The following is a 21997-nucleotide window of genomic DNA, read 5'->3' as shown; positions in this document are numbered from 1 at the left end:
ATGACGGTCGTGGACGGTTGTTAAAATGGGGCCAAAGGTTACCGCAGACCGACCGATGTCACACACACACACGCGGCGCGGGCGGAAGTTACGTCTGAAGTCGACGAGCGCGCTGTATGATTTTGCATCATGGAGGATCGACCTGACTGCTGACGGCAATATCTGAACAAAAACTATCACAATGTGGGTGCTACAAAACAACAGAGATTGTGGTATGTATAGCATGTATAGATCAAAATGTGCATGGTTTACTTACAAAGACAACTTTGAATCTTCAAATTTTCTGAAGGAACAAGACGCTATTTTTCTACGTAAAGTTTTCTTTCAACATTGTACTAAAAAAATACTAGGCCTAGCTACAAGTACAAAGTATTAAAAGTTAACTAACAAGATTGTAAGTAGAACTTAGAAATGTTTTGAAGGGATGAGACTTCCAACAATACACAACTAGCCAGCAGGACTAGTTTGAGAAAATTCTTACTGGTCCAAGGTGTTTTAACTAGCAGCTGACCACTGTTAAACTTCCTTGAGGGGAGAACACTACTGTTGGTGAGCAATTATATTTATAAGACATATGCAAGAATAATGGATTTACCCCATCCACCAGGGCCCAATTTCATGGCTCTGCTTACCGCCGTATTCTGCGCTTACAATCACGAATCCCAGCTTAGGTCCAAGCGCTGAATTTCTGCGCTAGCCTTGTAAGCGTGGAATAAATCTTATGCATTGACGTCATCCAGCCGCCATCTTTGAGGTCAAACGGTGACGAAACAATCGAAACGCACATTGATTGGCCAATAGACAACCTCCTTTTGACCTCAAGGCCAGGGCGCCGTACTGAAATGACAGCATGTGCATAAGGTCTATACAAACGCGGAGTACATCCGTTTAAAGCACAGAATTCCCTGCTTCTGTAAGCGCCGATTCTGTGCTTACGGTAAGCAGAGCCATGAAATTGGGCCCTGGCCTCTAAGCATTCCTAAAAAGTCTCCTTCGTTTTTTTAAGTTCAATCTGATAGTTAACTTTTTTTCTTTTTTTCCCCATGATATGATACAGATATCCGCTTTTATCTAATCGAAGGCCAGGAGTACACTGTTGGACGCCGAGGTAAAGAATGGTTTAGAAGTCTATCCCTAACTATCGGGGCCGTGAATTGGGGTTTTAAAACTGTATAATTGCACATGGGACCCACTTCATGAAGCTGTCCAACGCTGGGCTGCGCAATTCATTATGCATGACTATGGGAGGGAAAGCTCAGTAACTGCCATGCTGAGTGAACTCCAACTTCAAACATCAGTTGGAGCTTATGATATTAAATCAAGATCAAGATGAAAAGCAGCATCCTCTTTCATGCCCTTATTCTGTCCGCAATTTGTGGTGGGTGGGTGTGCCAAAGCATTCCTTTTTTTAAGTAAAAAGATTGTAAAAGGAACACGTTGCCTTGGATCGGACGAGTTGGTCTAAAAAGCATTTGTAACCGTTTTTTTAATAAAATGCACATGGTTGGAAAGATGTTTTAAAAGTAGAATACAATAATCCACACAAATTTGCCTCGAAATTGCGTGGTTTTCCTTTTACTGTGCTTACTAATACGGTCGGCTATTTATGGGAGTCAAAAATTTGATATCTTTCTAACCATATGCATTTTATAAAACACTGGTACAAACGCTTTTCAAAGACCAACTCGACCGACCCAAGGCAACGTGTTCCTTTAAACATTGATTATTCTGAATGGTCCCTTACGTTTTTTCTTCTTCTATGTTTGTAGATTGCAGGATCTTGATTCTAAACGACAACTCAGTGAGTCGTAATCATGCCAAGTTGACAGTCACACATTCTGATGCCAATCTGGTAGGTTCAATTTTAAAGGGATTAAATACGTTTGGTAATCGGAACCAACTGTTTTCCTCAATACATAAAGTTGTAGTTAAAGGCAGTGGACACTATTGGTAATTACTCAAAATAATTATTGGCATAAAACCTTACTTGGTGACAAGTAATGGGGAGAAGTTGATGGTATAAAACATTGTGAGAAACGGATTATATTCCACGAATTTGATTTCGAGACCTCAGATTTAGAACTTGAGGTCTCAAAATGAACCATCTAAACGCACACAACTTCGTGTGACAAGGGTGTTTTTTTCTTTCATTATTATCTCGCAAGTTCGATGACCGATTGAGCTCAAATTTTCACAGGTTTGTTATTTTATGCTTATGTTGAGATACACCAACTGTGAAGGCTAGTCTTTGACAATTACCAATAGTGTCCACTGCCTTTAACTAACATTTGCCATGAATGTGTGGATATAAAATTATAGAAGTTATTATAATTCTTTAAAAATAAAATCATATTGGATTTTTCCTCTGACTTTCTGTTTTAGAGCAAACCGCTTGAGAGACCTCTCCTGACCTTCCATGAATCGTCAAAATTTGGCTCATTAAGAAATGGCGCCAAACTGGGTAGTGGTGACACTTCTCTTGAAGATGGTGACCTCATCACCTTCGGTGCCATGAACTCCAATGAATGGAGGCAAGTTATTAATATTATTGCATATTGCTCATTATATTTATGTGGCTTGCCATGGCCTAGTGGTTAAGAGCACCAGATTCAAACTCTGGTGTTTCTGATCAGCAGAGTGTGGGTTTGAGTCCCAGCCCTGACACCTAGGCGTCCTTAAAGGCAGTGGACACTATTGGTAATTACTCAAAATAATTATTAGCATAAAACCTTTCTTGGTGACGAGTAAATAGGGAGAGGTTGATGGTATAAAACATTGTGAGAAACGGTGCCCTCTGAAGTGCCATAGTTTTCGAGAAAGAAATAATTTTCCACGAATTTGATTTCGAGACCTCAGATTTAGAGCTTGAGGTCTCAAAATCAACCATCTAAACGTACACAACTTCGTGTGACAAAGGTTTTTTGTCTTTCATTATTATCTCGCAAGTTCGATGACCGATTGAGCTCAAATTTTCACAGGTTTGTTACTTCATGCATAATGTTGAGATACACCAACTGTGAAGGCTAGTCTTTGACATTTACCAATAGTGTCCACTGCCTTTAAGCAAGGCACTTAACCATATTGCTTAGGATGGTGGGAGATAAAGCCATTGGTCCTGAGCATTGTGTAACGCAAGTAAAAAAAATAATAGGCCTAAGTGCACTTATTGAAAAGAGAAGAGGTTCGCCTTGGTACTCCTGGTTTGATTTGAAGCATATTGCGCCACAGCACCTTGTAAACCAAGTGGCAACTGTAAACCAACTGGCAGCACAAAGCTGAATTATTTGAATTATGTGGCATTACAATATGCTGCTGATCAGACCAGGAACACCCCCTTTTCTTTGCGATAAATGTACTGTTGTTTTGTTATGACTCGAACCCACACTCTGCTGATCAGAAACACAAGAGCTTGGGTTGGTTGTTTTTATCCACTCGGCTACGGAACACCACAAGGACTTCGGCACCATCATTCCATGACTCGCTGGGCTGGTGTTTAAACCTGCATTCTGTAAACAACAGTCAGTTTAAAGACACGGGACACTATTGGTAACTGTCAAAGCCCAGTCTTCCCACTTGGTGTATCTCAACATATGCAAGAAATAAAGTTGCGAGATAATAATGAAAGAAAAAACACCCTTGTCACACAAAGTTGTGTGCTTTCAGGTGCTTGATTTAAAGACCTCAAAATCTAGTTCTGAGGTCTTGAAGTCAAATTTGTGGAAAATTACTTCTTTCTCGAAAACTGCGTTACTTCAGAGGGAGCCGCTTCTCACAATGTTTTATACTATCAACCTCTCCCCATTACTCTTACCAAGTAAGATTTTATGCTAATAATTATTTTGAGTAATTACCAATAGTGTCCACGGCCTTTAAATAATGAGTATTGTTTTGTGTGTGTTTCTTTTACAAGAGTGACATATGAACCACTAGTGGTAGCCTTTTCATCACTTCCGTCGGTCGAGAAAAAATCTCTGAAGTTACTGACACGTAAACTTGGGGGTCACGTTGTTCCCGAGTGGAGTAAAGAATGCACACATCTCATCATGACGCAGTTGACCGTCACCATCAAGGTTGTAAACAATTTCCTCAAAGTTATCATTCTGAAATTATTTCTTCAGTGATTTATTTTGTAAAATCGCTTTTGAATTAGTCTATGTAAATTTAGATCAAATTACAATGAAACATGAACTAGGCCAATATTTTCCATACAATTGAATAATAGTAATACTAGTGGCTTCTTTCTTATATAGCGCGCATATCCGTCACTCAATGACACTCTTGGTGTTGTTACATACAGTGTTTTCTTCAAGGTATGTTGTACTTAGTTTGAATTATGAGACCTATTATACACATATTGACTGGCAATGAGGTAACTAGTGTCATCTATTCCCCCGAGGGACTTTGAGTGACCAGAAGGGCGACCTATTTCCCGAGGCCGAAGGCCGAGTGTAATAGGTCCATCTTCTGGTCACTCACAGGCCCGAGGGGGAATAGACGACACTAGTTACCGAATAATGCTAGTCAATATGTGTTTTATAAAACAGCTCGGTCTTAAAATGTCAAATAAGAACAGAAAAAGGAATTTTGTAGTTTGTTCACGGTTCAAGTCAAGAGAGGGCGCTGTTACGCAGGCACTATTTGCAAAGACTAGTGCCCGCTCTGGTACTATTCCCGCAAAACACGCGCGCGCGATCACTAGCCTATATTAGTTCATCCCATGTGACCGTGTTTCAGCCAACCAGAATACAAAACAAGCAAGAGGTGTGTTATAATGTCATCTATTCCCCTGAGGGAAATTGAGTGACCAGAAGGGAAATAGGTCCCTCTTCTGGTCACTCACAGGCCCGAGGGGGAATAGACGACACTACATGTAGTTACCGAATTATGCTCGTCAATATGTGTTTTATAAAACAGCTCGGTCTTAAATGTGAAATAAGAACAGAAATCTGGAAAAGCAAGAGGTGTGTTATAATCCTTAATAGCACCTTGTAATGGTTTACAAGGTGCTGTGGTGCAATATGCTGTCAATCAAACTAAGCTCAAACCAAGACAAACATACAGATAGTGGATTTGGACGGTGTCTGTTAAAATGTAACAAAAAGACTTAATTTCAATTACAGGTTATCGGGGCCCTGGTAACCTGCCGCCACATCGTCACTCCAGAGTTTTTGCGAAAGACGGAAGAGGCGGCTGCCGCAGATTCTAAGATGCCCGATCCACTTAAGTAAGTTGTGCGTGGGAACACGGGGGAACCTTTCACGGGGTTCTCCCTACTCCCCATTAAATGAATGCTCCATAAATAAAGAGGGTCTGGCAACTTACACCTGTTACCTGTTTGCAACTGCTTTTCCAAATAGTGCCAGACTTTAAATTAGCTTTGATTGATTGTTTTTAAGTTACCACCCAACCCTGGCAGAGACGGCCATAAATGAGAAGGATGTATCGTTCCAGCCGAATGTCGACCGACAGACTCTCTTCAATGGCATGACTGTTGTATTCCTTACTGCCAAACAGGTGAGACCAAATCCAATATAATATTGCTTGTTTCTGACTTTTTCTCTTTTGCTCTCTCTTTATGCATGTATTTCCACTTGACTGCGTATATTATACTTACATGTACATGTTTGTTTTGTAATCATTTACCCTTCAAGAAAGATCTCTGCTGGGGTCGAAACTTTAGCCATTAACCTTTTTTTTATTATTATTTTTTTTTTTTTTTTTTGACTTTCTCCTGAAGCTAAAACAGCTCGGTCAGATTGTGGAGCTAGCCGGAGGCAAACCGGTGCTGATCGATGAAGGGATGTCAAGAGGTGAAGAGAAAGTTCTGACGGATCCTTCAACCATCGTCATGTATGCTGACCCACAAGACCAGAGCCAAATTATGACTCAGGCTGGACAGGAATGGGCAACACAGGTTATGGACGTTCTCAAAAGGTGACCACTGCAAAACCACAGATTTACATTAAACTTACATGGTTCGAAGATAATGGTGGGAGAAAGCTTTGAATAAAATATTACTTACTTTTGAGATATGAGTAAAACAAGTCATGAAAAAAAAATGTCTCGGTGAAGCAAAAATTATTCAAGAATGTAAAACATATTTTCAAATATATTGTTTTACTCATTCCTCTTAAACAACAGCACCGCAGCAAGTAATTTTTCAAGGGAAGCCTTTTCCGATCATTATCTTCAAACTGTGCAAGTTTAATGTAAATCTGTGGACATTGTGTTTTGTGTTACAAAAAGTACCCCAAGCCTTTACAGGGTGTGTTCAAGTCCCAGACATCAAATACAAGACAACCAGTCTAAATACTGGTCATCTGGGTGGGCAGGGCTCAAATTTTACACTTGACCACTGGCTGGAGGCTAGTAATTTCAGTGTCGGGCCAGTAAGCCAAGGTCGGTTGGTCGTGTTTTCTTCTGTGACTCAAAAGAATGATGTTCAAATGTTGAGTTTTGAGTCTCACAAATAACATTTGTCAATCCTGCTGAAAACAGAAGAGATACATTTTTCACTTTGTTTAAAAAAGTTGAGATGATAAAATTGTTTTCTCATTTTTCATTTTTCATTTTTCTAATCTAGTCTGTTCTTGAGAAGAAACTATAAATAACTGTAAATCTCCTGGGGTGAGTGTTGGCCCTGAAAAGAGCCGGTTGGGTCTCGATGTTTCAAACAGTATACTCTGCTCTTCTTCTTATTTATAGTTTCTTTTTTATTTCTCCACACCATAATAATATCAAAGTCTTATATATAACGCACGTATCTAGCAAACAAGGTACTCAAAGCGCTGAGTATATACAAACTTTTAGAAAGATAGGTTACTGCGGTGATGAATTCTGAGACCCAATATAGGTTTACAAGGTGCAAAGCTTCAAACAATACTTAGTATCTTCTTGTTTGATTCTGGTCTATGTAAATAAAATCTCAGTCCAGTAAAGATTCTGAGCTACAAGTGCTGCGGTCTTGTGGATTTTCTCCCTAAATTCGAGCCCTAGGGTTCAAACATGTCCGATGAATTGGAATGGTTGGTGTGCACTTTGTGATGTCAATATGGCAGCGCCCTACATGTAAAAAGAAGATCGACACCACAATTAGTTTGTTTTGTTTTTAACATTGTTTTTGCTGTATGTATACCTCTTTTATACATGACTTTTTTATTCTCCAATGGTGGCGATACACAATTCGTTCAACTCAAGATTGTTAGTAACATGAGCAAACATTAGCAACATTTGCACAAGTGGAACGCAACCCAGGTGGGCATTGGATTGATTATGATGGGCCACCTGTTAGCTTGTAAGACTGGGGGAGGGGGGAGTGTGGGGTGCCAAAAGATAACAAGCTTTCACCATTTTCTGAATGTTCTTGATTTAGGAGAGACCTTCGACCCATCCCTCAGTCTGAGCTGGGTCTGGCCGTGCTGTACGCATCAACAGAAGTTCACTGCAACCCTAGAGTCGCTCAGGGTGAGTTTCAGCATGGAGTTATGTGAAAGCTTGAAGGTTCACATCAACAACTGTGAATGTTATAATCTTGTTATTCTTTTTTCAATTAAAACCAATGTACCCTGAAAAGTGACTATAGCACTGAGACCCATAGACCTGAAGATACCTGTTTTTGTTAGTCTTAATTTAAAGCCTGGCACATTTAAAGCTTCAAAAAAATGGCCCTCATGTTTTGACCCTAGCGGAGTCTTTTTCGAAAGCCTACATGAAAGACTCTGGCCTATAACTGTTTATTCGTTTGTTTGCAATTACCACATAGTTTCTATTGGTTGGTATGCTGTTTGCGACAGCGTAATTTGTTTTCATATTTGAAGCTTAACATCAGCCTTTTTCCTCAGTCTCCTGACGATGACTAGCGCAAGCTAGTCCAAACATGGAGACCAATTATATAACTCACTCCGGTGCAGTGCAGTTAATTACGATCCTATAAGCTAAAGTAGTAGTCCCAGCCAGCCAATTTCCTATACCTTCCGCCCAGGTAGTAGTTAAAAAGCAGGACAGTTCTTCTCATAACTGAGAAGTCTCCTGAACATCCAATAAATCTAATCTGCAGCAGTAGAATATATAGCAAGGACAAACTCTACCTGGCAAGTAGATACACACGGCAGTACTGCAAACCTAATATTTAACGTCAGCCTTGTTTTCATTTACTAGCCGGTTTGACCTTCCTGCATCCAGTGGCGGCTCCTTCTCTCACCCAGGACGTCTTAGCCTCCGAAACACAACATTCTAAACTCCCTCAATCTCAAGTGCCAGAGACGAGGAAGACTTCATCAGTCGCAAGGCAACAGCAAGAGAAAACTAAGATTACTGGGCCAGAAAAGTCGTCAAAGAAAAGGTAATAACAAGCAGGAGCCATAATTAACTCCAGATACACAGCCATGTTTGTCGACCCAGTACAAAATATGTTCTCTTTGATGTTCCACTGTTAGAGGCACTGGACACTATTGGTAATTACTCAAAATAATTGTTAGCATAACAATTGGCATGTGTTTGGAACCATGCACCCCTTTTAATGTTGTCTCTCATCGTGCAGTCTCCGCTCCAGCTGGGGTTAACATTAATAAGCAGGGGAACAAGGGGAGGGTATGTTTAGTTTCACATGGCCAAAATATTTTGGCTGGGATTGTAGCTACTAGGACATTTGAGAATCAATATTATTTCAGTATTTTTTTCTTCAATTTAACTATACAACATATGTTGTTTTATTTGAAAATTACACAATGATGATGATCTTTTTTATTTCTTCCCGTTAAACAAATATTAGTTTTTGAAATATTTGTATTCACATCAAGCAAATGATCATTTCCTCCTTGTGTTGTTTTCCTTTCTTAGGGTGAGAGAGGAGGACAATTCCAACATCTCTGCACCGTCCAAACTCCCTCGGAGGGAACCTGTGAGCCTCCCTAATCCGGACCAAGCGCCCTCAACGTCGATCCTAGACGTTATCATGAAGAACGCAGCTCCGGTTTCAAGCAAACAAGCGGATTCAAGCAAACAAGCATCTTCTTTGCAGAAATTGCGGAACTCTTCTTCTGCTCGGATTTCGACACAGAAACGCTCGCCAGAGGGGATAGTGAAAGCTGATGCCGCAAACCCACTTAAGAAAGGTCACCTTGGGTCCGGATCAGATGGGGACATCCTCTCGCCATCTGAGCGAATTGATAAGACCAAGAGTCGAAACCCAGAACGCAACCCTAATCCTTGTACATCAGAGAAAGATTATGTAACAGTTGAAGATAGTGACGATGAGGCAGATGCGAAGACACTTGAGGATGATGTCATCCCTCCATCAGGAAGACCAGATGAGAAGGATGTCATCCTGCCGACAGGACGACGAGATGAGAAGATGGTGAGGGGGAGAAACAAAGACATCCATCATCTCGGACTTGAGTCCCAATTAGTCAAGAAAGACAGAGAAGTCACAAGAGCAGACTCTGACGGGGACATCATACCACCAAAAAGGGAGACAAACGACAAGACGACAAATAAAGACATGAATGATCATAAATCAGTCTCCCAAGCATTCGAACCCAAAGCCATGGACGCGAAGATTGCACCATCTGAAGGAGGCACCATCACAAAAGACGTCCTTCCTCCAACCGGGAATGAGAACAGAGGTAGGAGGACAGGGAAGAGGCCGAGGGATGATGCGGTTGCCATGGATATAGAGGATGCTAGCCAGAAGAGGGATGTCACTGAGGAGGGCGGCGGGATGAACAAATCCAAGAAGAGTAGATTGGCCGAAGAGGTACAGTTTAAATGTTTTGCATTTTCAGTGGATTGCGATTTTCTAAGTCGGTTGTTTCATTCTGAATATCAAGGGCTTTTTCCACAAAGTTTTATTTTTTTTTAAAGACAAATGAAGAACCCACAGAGGATTGTTTGTCGGGAATTTAAAATTTGAGACTTTTTATGTCAGCCTAGTGAAGAAAATCATCCATTTTGGGGTTTTTCACAGATTAATTTTTTTGCTCTTTCAGTGGGGTGCAATTTTCTCTTGCATTTAATTTTATATTCTGATTTGGTGGCTTTTTTCTTTTTCTACTTTTCTTTTATTTTACCCAAGAACAAACACATATGTTGATGTCTGTGTATTTCAAGTTTTTGAATTGGTTTTTTTTCTTTTTTCTTCTTTAAATGCTTAGGGCCATTTTCTGGTCGAAGTTTTTGACAAATCTATTGACATTGTCGTGTTTATTTTTGAATAGGATTACAAGGGATCGAACCCTACCATTGATCAAGAGCCCATATCACATGATGCTAATCCCCCTCTACAAGAAATCCCCACAGGATACATCACGGCCAACAAAAATATCAAGGTATTATAACAATTGAATACAAAAAAACAAATACAGGTTAGCAGCATATTGCGCCAAAACACCTTATAAACAATTACATGTACATTGTGCTATGTAAAAGGAGTAATCAAATGTAGTCTTGCAGAAAAATACTGAATGTACTGGCGTTTCGTGAAATTGGCTGCTGGCCTGTTTAAGTAATATTCAGGAATTTTCACATTCGTCAAAATCTCATGCCTATTATTCTGGACATTTGATTTCAGTGTGAGCCATCGAGTCCTTCGGATCCTACCCTGCCGTTCAATCTTGCCATTGTTGAACAAATTGACCTCGTCATCAGAATAGCCACAGCTCCTCCAACGAGGCAAAAGACAAACGCCAAGAACTTCAAAAAATTCAAAAAGGTGAACAAAATCTGAACTTTTGGATAATAGGGCGTGATAATAGACCTTTCCCATAAAAATGTATGCTAATTATATTCACACAAGTGTTCAGACCCTATTGGTTGACAAACGCCATAGAGATGCATACTAGAAGCAGACACAGTATCGCGTCTGCGTCACACCGCCATTTGCCGCATACAAAACGGCACAATGTTCCCTCATTTTGCCAACAAAATGTTATTGCGCATGTTCTTTGTGCAGTTTACATATTTCATGGGAAGGGTCCATTACAGTTAACCATAGGCCTGAGGCCAGTGGATGTAGCATTAGGCCAGTTTTATTATGTCCGTGCTCGTCCAACATTCTTGTGTTTTTCATTTGAATAATAATTAGGTGAGGTTGGCAATAGCACCTTATAAAATCTCTTTTGCGTAGTGTTGGTTCTTGAACAGAACCGTTGGTTGACAAGTTACGTTTTCAATCAGTATAGCAGAATCAGGTCAGAATAGCACAGCAGCGTTAAAGCAAGGGGTAGGTTTATCAGACGGCTTTAAAGGCACTGGACACTATTGGTAATTATTCAAATAATTGTTAGCATAAAAACTTGCTGAGCAATGGAGAACGGTTGATAAAACATTGTGAGAAACGGCTCCCTCTAAAGTTGTAAAAACGTAGTTTTTGAGCAAGAAATAATTTGTCACTTAGTTATTCGAATTGAATTTGAGACCTCAGCTGAGGTCTCGAATTCGAATTGAAGCATCTGAAAGCACACAACTTGTGCGCAAAATGTTGTTTTTCTTCCATTATTCTCTCGCAACTTTGACAACCAATTGAGTTCAAATATTCACAGGTTTCTTATTGTATGCATATGTTGAGATGCATCGAGTGAGAAGACTGGTCTCTGACAATTACCAAAGGTGTCCAGTGCCTTTAACTTAAAAAATGATTTCCTCAGCACTGACTCTGGAATCTTGTATTTTGTTTGTTTTGTCGCAGGCATCGTATGTTGGTCAGTTCAGCATGCCTCACATCATCGGTGGATCAGATCTTTACCACAGTGAGACGAGACAACTCGCTGAAGCCAGAGCTGAGATGGCCAAAGAGCGAAAGGTGAAGACAAAAGAAGTCTTTAGTTGCTTAGTGTGTGGCTTGAAGTTGCTGATCACACAAGTCGCATATGTCTGAACACTGGTGTTTCTGCTTAGCATAGTGTGGGTTCGGGGTCAAGATCGTGGCACTTGTGACCTTAAGCAAGATCGTTCATGCTTTGTTCTTCGGATGTACAGTGCCAGCAAAAGAACTCGCTCAGCTACTTTGGGCCTCAAGCAAAGTCATTTTTTATTAGTCTACCTGGTATTTTTCTCTACAAAAACAAATAATGCTCTATTTTTTCTATTACTGTTCCCAAAAGCTCCTTTGAATCTATAACTCCAAGGTTTGTAAAAAGGTGGACATGCCGCTATTGTTTCAATGTTCTCCCTTAGATCTGGATTCAAGTTTCAGACTTTTTTTATCAGCAGTGACTCTGACCCCCGGTTGCATCTCTTTGTTTTCAGGTTCTCGAGAAAGAAAAGGAACAGAAAGCCCTCGATGACGATCTGTTCAACTGGGAGCCCAGACCAACCAAAAGACGTCGCTGATTAATCAGTCAACCAAGGTATGTCTTGAGCATTTTTAAGTGTTTACATTCCCAGTAAGAATCAAAACTTTGCAAGGTAGGCAAAACGATTAAAGGGATTGGTAATTACTCAAAACAAATATTAACTTAAAAACTGACTTGGTAATGAGCATTGGAGAGCTGTTGATAGTAAAAAATATTGTGATAAACGGCTCCCTCTGAAGTAGCATAGATTTTGAAACAGAGGTAAATTCTCACTAAAATAATAAAAGACTTATAGCTAGAAGTCTTTTATTCCTATCTGAAAGCACACAAATTCGTCCAACAAGGGTGTTCTTTCTGTCATCATTTTCTCTCAACTCAAAAGGCCAATCGAGCTCAAATTTTCACAGGTTTGTTATTTTATGCATAAGTTGAGATACACTAAGTGAGAAGACTGGCCTTTGACAATTACCAATAGTGTACCTTCCCTTTAAGTGAAGTTTGCGGAGACACTTTGTACGTAAATGTTTCTTGTCAGCTCTCTATTAGTTTCAAAGGTTGATGATGATAAGGTAAAAGGTTTGACCTCTGCCCTCTTCCATAGCAACCAAAATGGCCGCCTTCCACTTTTTTGTTTTTTTAAACCAGCATGCTCTTATCATGCACCAACGAGAGAGATCATCTCGTTTGGGTGTTTTTCCTAGAGCAGACAGTAACATAGGTGTGAAGCGTGGAGGCGTGCCTTGAAGATTGAGGCTGGGCCCTTGGGATTTTACACTACAGGGAAGGGTGGGAAGGGGGTTCATAAGCTGGGGTGGTTTGCTGTCGAATTGGAAGCTGTGGAACGGCAGAGGACATGACACCAAAGGAACTATCTGAAACCATGAAACAATGATTAATAGACTGAGCTGTTTTGAAAACTATAGTTCGTATAGGGTCATTCCGTGTCAAATCACCCAATGGGTTAAACCCTACCCTCTTCAAATTTGCTCAAATTTTTTTTATGGGGTAATAATGGCTCAACAAGCTCAAATTTCAATTTTCAGCTCTATCTGATAAACGGTTTTCGCGCTACGACATGCTCTTTCTCGTTGATTTCGGTCAAAATGCGCCTGACCTCTGACATTCAAATGACCATAAATCGGTAATCTTTGGGTCAAATTGGTTGAAATTGGTGTCTTTGAAAAGGAAATTGTGTAAGCTTTCCAAATATGTCTTTATTTTTTTTGTAGGAACATGTTAAGGTATGATAACTTTTTGACCTCTACTTTGACCTTGAATTTGACCTTGTGGATCATGTGATCTGGAGATGAACTTCGGTGAAAATTTACCCCCATATGTTTTCTCCACAATATCAAAAAATTAGAGTTATAATATTTTTGGCTTGCCTTCAAGCTCCATTCAAAGTTGCCCTACTGGCCTATTCCTACGCAAAGTACATGTACATAACATACATGTCCATACGTATGTATATCAAGTGAGGCTAGTGGAGCTCTAGCATTGATCTCCATTATACTGACTGGATAGGACATCGCGTCCAAACGCAGGCCGCGCGCGTATTTTTTCAAACGGGTGAAGACCGTTCGTCACACGAAATGCGTTGTACACTTTTAAACGGAGTTGCTGCAAGCAGAGAGAAGTTTTCGTCCTTTTAATTGTCATTTGGGGATTAATACAATTGGAATCGGATCAAACAAACTAAAAATGCTGATGGTGAAGTCGTGCGCGGCTGTCAATCACTGGAGGAGGGGAAAACTGAGTCGGCAAAGGGATTGTCTTTCCATAAGTAGGTAGACCTTTGCATTTTTTTAGCGATTCATATTATTATTATTATATCTAACGTTACAAATATAAGCCGGAAATTTAACCTATCTTTCATAAAACTAATTATTATAGGCCAAGTATTTGTTATTTTTACCGGGCAATACTATTTTTGTTTTGCTCCGTTACAGATGGTTGTCTGGATTCGACGAGGGCTGGAAGCCCCGATTTCAACAGATGTTTGTCATAGCATCAATAATTAAATGGTTCGGGAAAGCGACAAGTATATGCGAATTATGTACAGACGATACAAGTTCGTTGAGAGGATCAGTCATCTCGGAAATAGCCGACTTCGTTATTTGTGACCAAAATAAAAATATTTATTTCTGGCGGAACAGTTAAATGGCGGCGCAATTCCTTCAAACGGGTAAATTAATGTGCACTTGGTCGGGTTTGAGTCTGTCAGTTGAAGTTGTAAATTGAGAATAGAAATGTGGGGAAAACATGACGATCGATAGTTTGAAGTATGAAAAAGTTTCTGATTGAAATGCAATAAAGCAAACTAACTTTACATTTGTTTCTATCAAATGCCCTATTAGTATTACGATAATGATATTTAAATTTCTAAACAAACACTCGGCCGAGAAACTGTATTGGGATTCAGGTACATGTTTTTTTTATTCTTTCAGTTCATTGAGAAAATGGCAATAAACCATATAAAGACAAAACAAGAGACGCTCCTACAATAAACAATTCGAGTAGGCACTAGAGTGAGAACTACATACTCGCTAAAATCGAGGGAAAAGAACAAGAAAGATGAAAACAAAATACTCGGCTATTTCCGAGATGACTGATCCTCTCAACGAACTTGTATCGTCTGTACATAATTCGCATATACTTGTCGCTTTCCCGAACCTTTTAATTATTGATGCTATGACAAACATCTGTTGAAATCCGGGCTTCCCGTCCTCGTCGATTCCAGACAACCATCTGTAACGGAGCGAAAACAAAAATAGTATTGCTCGGTAAAAATAACAAATACTTGGCCTATAATAATTCTTTTATGAAAGATAGTTTAAATTTCCGGCTTATATTTGTAACGTTAGATATAATAATAATAATATGAATCGCTAAAAAAATGCAAAGGCCTACCTACTTATGGAAAGACAATCCCTTTGCCGACTCAGTTTTCCCTCCTCCAGTGATTGACAGCCGTGCACGACTTCACCATCAGCATTTTTAGTTTGTTTGATCCGATTCCAATTGTATTTATCCCCAAATGGCAATTAAAAGGACGAAAACTTCTCTCTGCTTGCAGCAACTCCATTTAAAAGTGTACAGCGCATTTCGTGTGACGAACGGTCTTCACCCGTTTGAAAAAATACGCTCGCGGCCTGCGTTTAGACGCGATGTCCTATCCAGTCAGTATATTGGAGATCAGTGGTTGGAATGGAGTAAAATCAAAATGGCCACATCGTGATAAAGGTCTATAATATGGGGGGGGGGGACCATGATGTAAGCTCCGAACTCCAGGGTTAGCCGTGCTTTGAAATCGAGCCCTGAGTAATCACTTGTTATTATTCCTCCTAAGAGATACAATGTAATCTCCTCTAAATGGATTATGGCTTTATCTGCAGATTATGTTTAATTTAAACCCCAACATTTTTGAGATGAGATTTATTGCCCTGTTAGTGTTCAGCCTTGCTTATTTAAAATGACATAAAATGAAACAAAGCAAACTGTTCAGAGGAGAAGTGAAATGGTGGTTGGGGGGACAAGACAAAACAAAATGAAACAAACAAGAGAAGCAAGCAAAAACTGAAGAAGATTTTTGAAATGAAATAAAAATCAAATTCGATGAACCAGCTTGTAGTAAAAAGTTGAGGTGTCACGGCCGCGAGCTGTTAACCCTTGCGCACGCAACGGTAAACATAACGTCAGACGCTCCACAGTGCGCCATGAAAATTCAATCGATTTCCGGCTGTATCCAGAAATCGTTGGATAACTTTCGGTGTGATTATTTTCTTGTGTTACAAGTTGAGTTTATTTTGTAGATGATGAAATTATCTTTTGAATGATTTTCACAGGTCCTTTGTTTGACACACCAAATTCAAGATTTCAGGTTGGAAACATAAGAGAGATCAACAAAAATGTTAAAACATTGTTTGCGTATCAAGTGAAGGTTTGTTTACGTGGAAAGTTGTGCGCACAAGTTTTCTCAACTTCACTGTCGTGAGACAGAAAAACAAAGCTACGAAAAATGGTTGAAAATAATCACAACATACCTTTAGAAATGAAAATAAATGCCTCGATTATCAACAGATACCTTCTGTACCTAAAATCTTTTGTAAAATCCTTTCAAATCGCGGTATTCCGTATGTAAAAACACCAGAAAGTTTGACCTGATACAAGAAGCGGGAGACTGCCATTACTGTGTACAGGCGCTCGTAGTACGTGGTACATCCCCAATACGGTCCTGCTACACAGAGAAAACGTACAACTCCACACAGGGAAAAAGCACCTACTCATACATGCGTTGTTTGGTTGTGAAATGACTTTCGACCTTTGAATCTTACATAATTTTTCTTATGTGGACCATGTGCTATTTTTAGACTGTTGTCATCTTGAGATCGCGCTCTATCTATGGCTGTTTACTGCGTTATAATCGCATGTTTATAACTCAAATTACACAATGTCAAACTGCGCGGACGCACGCAGGCGGTATGCGTGGTAATACGCAGGGCGCCTCCGGGCGGTATGCGGGCTAAAGGGTTAAGAGCGCCGGATTCAAGCTCTGGTGTTTGATCAGCAGAGTGTGGGTTCGAATTGGGGAGGTAGTGCTTTCTGCTCTACCAGCCAGGTTTCGGACTGAAGATACCCAAGCCTTCATCTGTATGGACTGTAAAAGGGGTAACCCTGTTTCAGCCCTAGGAGTAGGTGGCAACTGGAAAAATAGTTGATTTGTAGCCCACACCTTGAAGTGGCCTTCAGGCCTTGTGTGTCTGGCGACTTGCATAAAAAAAAAACCAGTAAGCCACTATATTAATTTAACAAGAGAGAATAGTGTGTAACGGTAGTTAAAACAAAACATACAACAGGATTCAAGGACTCTCAATGGTTAGATGCTGTCACATGATTAGGTTTCACTTGTATAGCTGAGCAAAATACTCCACAAAACGCATCAACTGCCAATGTACAAATCATGATTTGTCACTCATTAGCATTCTGTGAACAAAAAAACAATTTCAGCCTTTAAATTGTGTTGCTTTGCAAAATTTACTAGACGACATCGTTCCCTGCTACTACCAGGTTTATTGATTTCTAAGTGGAAGTTTTTTATTCATAATTTAATATTACGTTGTCCTTGGATAATATTAAAGCATTTGATGCTTGGTGTTAATTAAAGGAACACGTTGCCTTGGATCGGACGAGTTGGTCAAAACAAAAGCGTTTGTAACCGTTTTTTATAAAATGCATATGGTTGGAAAGATGTTTTAAAAGTAGAATACAATGATCCACACAAGTTTGCCTCGAAATTGCGTGGTTTTCCTTCTACTGTGCGAACTAACATGGTCGGCCATTTATGGGAGTCAAAATTTTGACCCCCATAAATGGCCGACGTGTTAGTCGACGAGGTAAAAGGAAAACCACGCAATGTCGAGGCATGTTTGTGTGGATCATTGTATTCTACTTTTACAACATCTTTCTACCCATATGCATTTTATAAAAAACGGTTACAAACGCTTTTCAAAGACCAACTCGACCGATCCAAGGCAACGTGTTCCTTTAAATACCAATAATTGATGAATTTAAATTAACAGCCATTATTATATGAGGTCACAGGAAACTCAATAAGTACAGTTAATATAATCTAAGGCTGTTTTTCAGTAGATGGAGGCGTAATAAAAGTGGAAAACGAATCAACTAGTCACTACCCTCACATTCAAGTGGTGTACAATTACATTTTTATTTGATGAATCGTTAAACATCTATAAAAAAAAATATTTAAAAAAATATTCAATTAGAAATTTGTTTGTCTGTACTTTATAGACTTGTAACGTGCACATATCCACCCTGCTGGGTGTTCAAGGAGCAGTCAAACAAAAAACAAAACAAGACAAAAACAGACACAAAATTAGTCCTTAAAGGTGCATGTAATTTTGGTCTCATGAGACAAAAATTATTTTAAGCATTTACAAACGTATTTTCATTACATTGTTTTACTCATTTCTTAAAAACTAAAGCACCTCGATAAGTAATAATTGAAGGGAAGCTTTCCACTATCATTATCTTCAAACCCTGTAAGTTTAATGTAAATCTATGGACATTTTGAAAAAGTACCCAAAATTCTTTAAAAACCTGTGACATAATTTTTGAGAAGAGATTTGAATGTTGTGGTACAAAAAGACAAGATCTTAAAGAATTGTTTAGTTCCTTCCTGAGCTCAAAATTGTTAAAGGCACTGGGCACTATTGGTAATTACTCTAAATAATTGTGAGCATAAAAACGTACTTCATCAAGGCACCTGAAAGCACATAACTTGTGCCACAAGGGTGTTTTTTTTCTTTCAGTATTCTCTCGCAAATTCGACAACCAATTGAGTTCAAATGTTCACAGGTTGGTTATTTTATGCATAATGTAGAGATACACCAAGTGAGAAGACTGGTCTTCGACAATACCAAAAGTGTCAAGTGACTTTACAATATTTAAAACAAATATTTTTAAAAAGCCTTTAGAATTAGACAGAGATGTTCCTGTTAATTGTGTTGTGGATGGAAAAAAAAGGTGTAGTGACTCGTTCTTTCACTGCCATTTAGAACCATGAAAGAGTAGCTGTAACCCCAGTGTTCTGGGGCCAATTTCATAGACCTGCTTAAGCGAAAAATTTGCTTAAGCACGAAAATAGCTCGATTATTTTTTACATGTTACTAGCAAAAATTTCATGCAATATATATTGCTTGTGACTGGTATTTAGCTGTTGTTTACTTAGCATAACAATTGAGTGGAGTCTTGGCCGGTAATCTGATTTTACTAAGCAACGATTTTTTTGCTTAAGCAAAATTTTGTGCTTAAGCAGCTCTATGAAATTGGGCCTAGGTTCATAGCAGGCACTGTGTACAGATTTTCTTGTGCTCGTTTGGGCTATAGTGATTAAAGTTCACTTAAGAAAAATCTTTAATAATTATCTTTAAAATAGTCTGAGGAATCAAACTTAAGCAGTAACTTATGACTAAGCAAGTCACTGTCTAATGTCGCTCATAAATGACTTATTAAAGGCACTGGACACCTTTGGTAATTGTCAAAGACCAGTTTTCTCACTTGGTACATCTCAACAGTATGCATAAAATAACAAACCTGTGCCAAAATCTGAGCTCAATTGGTCGTTGAAGTTGCGAGAAAATAATGGAAGAAAAAAACACCCTTGTCGCACAAGTTGTGTGCTTTCAAACTCAAATATTTTAGTGAGAAATTACTTCCTTCTCAAAAACTATTGTACTTCAGAGGGAGCCGTTTCTCACAATGTTTTATACTATTAACAGCTCTCCCTTGCTACATTTTTATGCTAACATCAATTTTGTTGAAATTACCAACCGTGTCCAGTGGCTTTAATCAAACCACTGCCTGTTCTTCATCCACTTAGTCTATTTCATGGAGGTTCTAATTTCTACCTCAGTGGTCTATTTTGTTGACATTCTCTGTCCAAACATGAGAAAGAATACAACTAGTTAGTGGTCATTCAAAACATCCATTGACATCCAGGGTGATTGTTTACTTGGTTACCATGGCTGCTGACCTTTGCCCTCTGTCCACATTTCGAAAGTGCTTGTCTTTCTGGTCAGATGATTATGTATTTTTAAAGGAAAGAAACCCATACAAAATAATCCCTTTACATTGTATTAGCATGATTGGGAGGAAGTTAAGCTTGGGTGCAAATTGACTTAGAACCTGTGGCCTGGTTCGGTTATGTAATAGGGTCTATTGAAAAAGCTATGAAAAGAAGTGCCACAAATAAAGGAGTTTTTGTTCCAAGTAATCCATTGGAATTTGTCCTAGGAGTGCCCCCCCCCCCCTGATTTCTTCAATTTGGTGCCCCATGCATGTTTTTTCCAAAGTGGGATTTGATGCATTGCATGGTGTTTGGTAACACCATGGGCTAACTGGCCAAAATTTCGTAGAGCTGCTTAAGCTTAAAAAGTAGCTTACCACAACAAATTATGCTAAGCAGAATAAGGTTACTAGCCAAACTACCGTGTACAATGAACCATAACATGTATAAATGCCTGTAGTGGATTTCACAAAGAGTTAGGACTGGTCTTACTCGAGTTAGGACGAGTATGGAGGAATAATTTATTCCTCCATGTCCTAACTTAGGATTAATCTTTTAAAGTCTGCATGCTACAGTGCAGGGTTGGGACTCGTCTTAAGTCCTAAGACCAATCTTAAAGTTAGGAACAGTTTTGTGAAATCGACGGCTGGTCTTCTGCTCTTTTCTGCCAACCACAAAACAGTTAAGCCTGCAGCTCTATAAAACTGCCCTGATGGCCACAGTTTTCTCCAGCAAAAATTCTTTTCTTAAATTTTCCTTTTATTTACCTTTAAAATGTGTTTATGAAATGTTTGAACGGTACTTTCTTGTTCCTGCAGCCAAGCGTGTAAAACTTCGGAAAAAAGTGCCATTGTTGATTTTTTATTTTTTCATTTCAGATTTTGGACCAGCAGCTGAAAGCAACTTGCCACTGTCAAGCCAAGGCACAGTGCGTTTCCAACGCTAACTCAACGATTTCCAAGGTTGTTTTTTGATCAACGAGTTTTGATATTTTTTATTGAACCATCCGATTTCCAAGGGTTGTGAAGTTTTGTTGGTGTCGGGTTTGAGCAAAGCTTGTCTCTCATGGTTACACTTAGGCACACTTACTGTGATAGTAGGTCCATGGAGGAAGGAAATAGCCTTTGCCACAAAAGAAAAAACTCTTGTAAACTGTCCATACATCTTTGGTAAAATGCTGGAAGTTTTTTTGTGCAAACAAAAATTCTACCTCTATGGTTACCTGGTATATAGCTCCTCTGCCCCGACTGTAAACACTTACAGTGATTGAAATATTGGCAGTTGTTTGGCCAAAAAACAAACATAACAAACATGTTTAGCGTCCCCTCACGCTTCCTTTTGAGGGGCTTTTTTTTTTCCTTTCTTTTTTTTACGAAAAAGAGGGATACATTTTATTTTATTGATCTCAGACGGAACAAAATTTATTTTGAAAAATGCCATAGCCTATTGTCTTAAAAAAAAAACAAGGGGAAAAAAGGCCCTCCTTCCTTTTAAAAAAAAAAAGAAGTACGCTAAACAGGTTTTATTTGTTTGGCCTTAGACCTACTTTTTTGTTTGGGGGTGGGGGGGGAGTCAGTGATCCACTGCATTGAAAACCCTGCTTGTTATTGACAATAGGGACATAATTATCCATGGATGACCAAATTTGCCTATAACGGTACATGTACTAGCATAACTATGTGGAATGTTTGTGCAGCAGAACTCTCTTTAATCCTTTGGGTAAATACTGATATAGGCCCATTGTCAACATCCCCCATGATCCATGGAGATCTAACCTTGTTCTATTTTGAGCACAGTAGAATTGCCGCCTTTTTTTCAACACAAATATAAAGACAAAAGCCCTTCCTCCGAGGAAGAAACTTGTGTTTTTGAAGTGTTTGGACCATGGTTGGATGTTGGTTGGACCATAGAGAAGTGGTCCTTTTTTGGCTGGACTTCCATCATATACAAGGGGCACACAACAGCTTTTCACAGTTTTTTAGCCCAGTTAAATGTGTTCTACATATGAGGCCTGACAGCAAAATAGTTGTTTGTTTGTTTGTTTCTTCCTCTATGTTTCTTGTAACATATTTTGACCCTTACTTAAAACATAGAGGAAGGTCTCTGTCCTTCCTCTATGCTT

At 39.2% G+C, this 21997-nt stretch overlaps 1 protein-coding gene across 1 annotated transcript; it reads left to right on the top strand.

Annotated features, from left to right (window-relative positions):
- The first annotated feature begins 74 nt into the window (after positions 1-74).
- LOC139934651 (nibrin-like) lies at positions 75-21381 on the top strand. Its single transcript, XM_071928974.1, has 16 exons — positions 75-212; positions 1058-1108; positions 1770-1852; positions 2383-2531; positions 3911-4070; positions 5121-5224; positions 5397-5514; positions 5738-5934; positions 7373-7464; positions 8158-8341; positions 8839-9754; positions 10215-10325; positions 10568-10708; positions 11684-11797; positions 12244-12344; positions 20754-21381. Exons 1-15 carry the CDS (start codon positions 182-184, stop codon positions 12325-12327), a joined length of 2535 nt encoding a protein of 844 aa, XP_071785075.1. The 5' UTR covers positions 75-181; the 3' UTR covers positions 12328-12344; positions 20754-21381.
- Positions 21382-21997: the final 616 nt, after the last annotated feature.

The sequence above is a fragment of the Asterias amurensis genome, chromosome 3 (assembly GCF_032118995.1).
Source record: "Asterias amurensis chromosome 3, ASM3211899v1".
NCBI lineage: Eukaryota > Metazoa > Echinodermata > Asteroidea > Forcipulatida > Asteriidae > Asterias > Asterias amurensis.
The sequence above is the reverse complement of the archived record's forward strand: the minus strand, read 5'-3'. Positions and strand labels throughout refer to the sequence as shown.

Coding starts and splice junctions, on each gene's coding strand:
- LOC139934651 (XM_071928974.1), top strand. CDS start 182: ATGTGGGTGCTACAAAACAACAGAGATTGTG. Junction 7,465..8,157: donor CAACCCTAGAGTCGCTCAGG/GTGAGTTTCAGC, acceptor TTCATTTACTAG/CCGGTTTGACCTTCCTGCAT. Junction 8,342..8,838: donor GAAAAGTCGTCAAAGAAAAG/GTAATAACAAGC, acceptor TTCCTTTCTTAG/GGTGAGAGAGGAGGACAATT.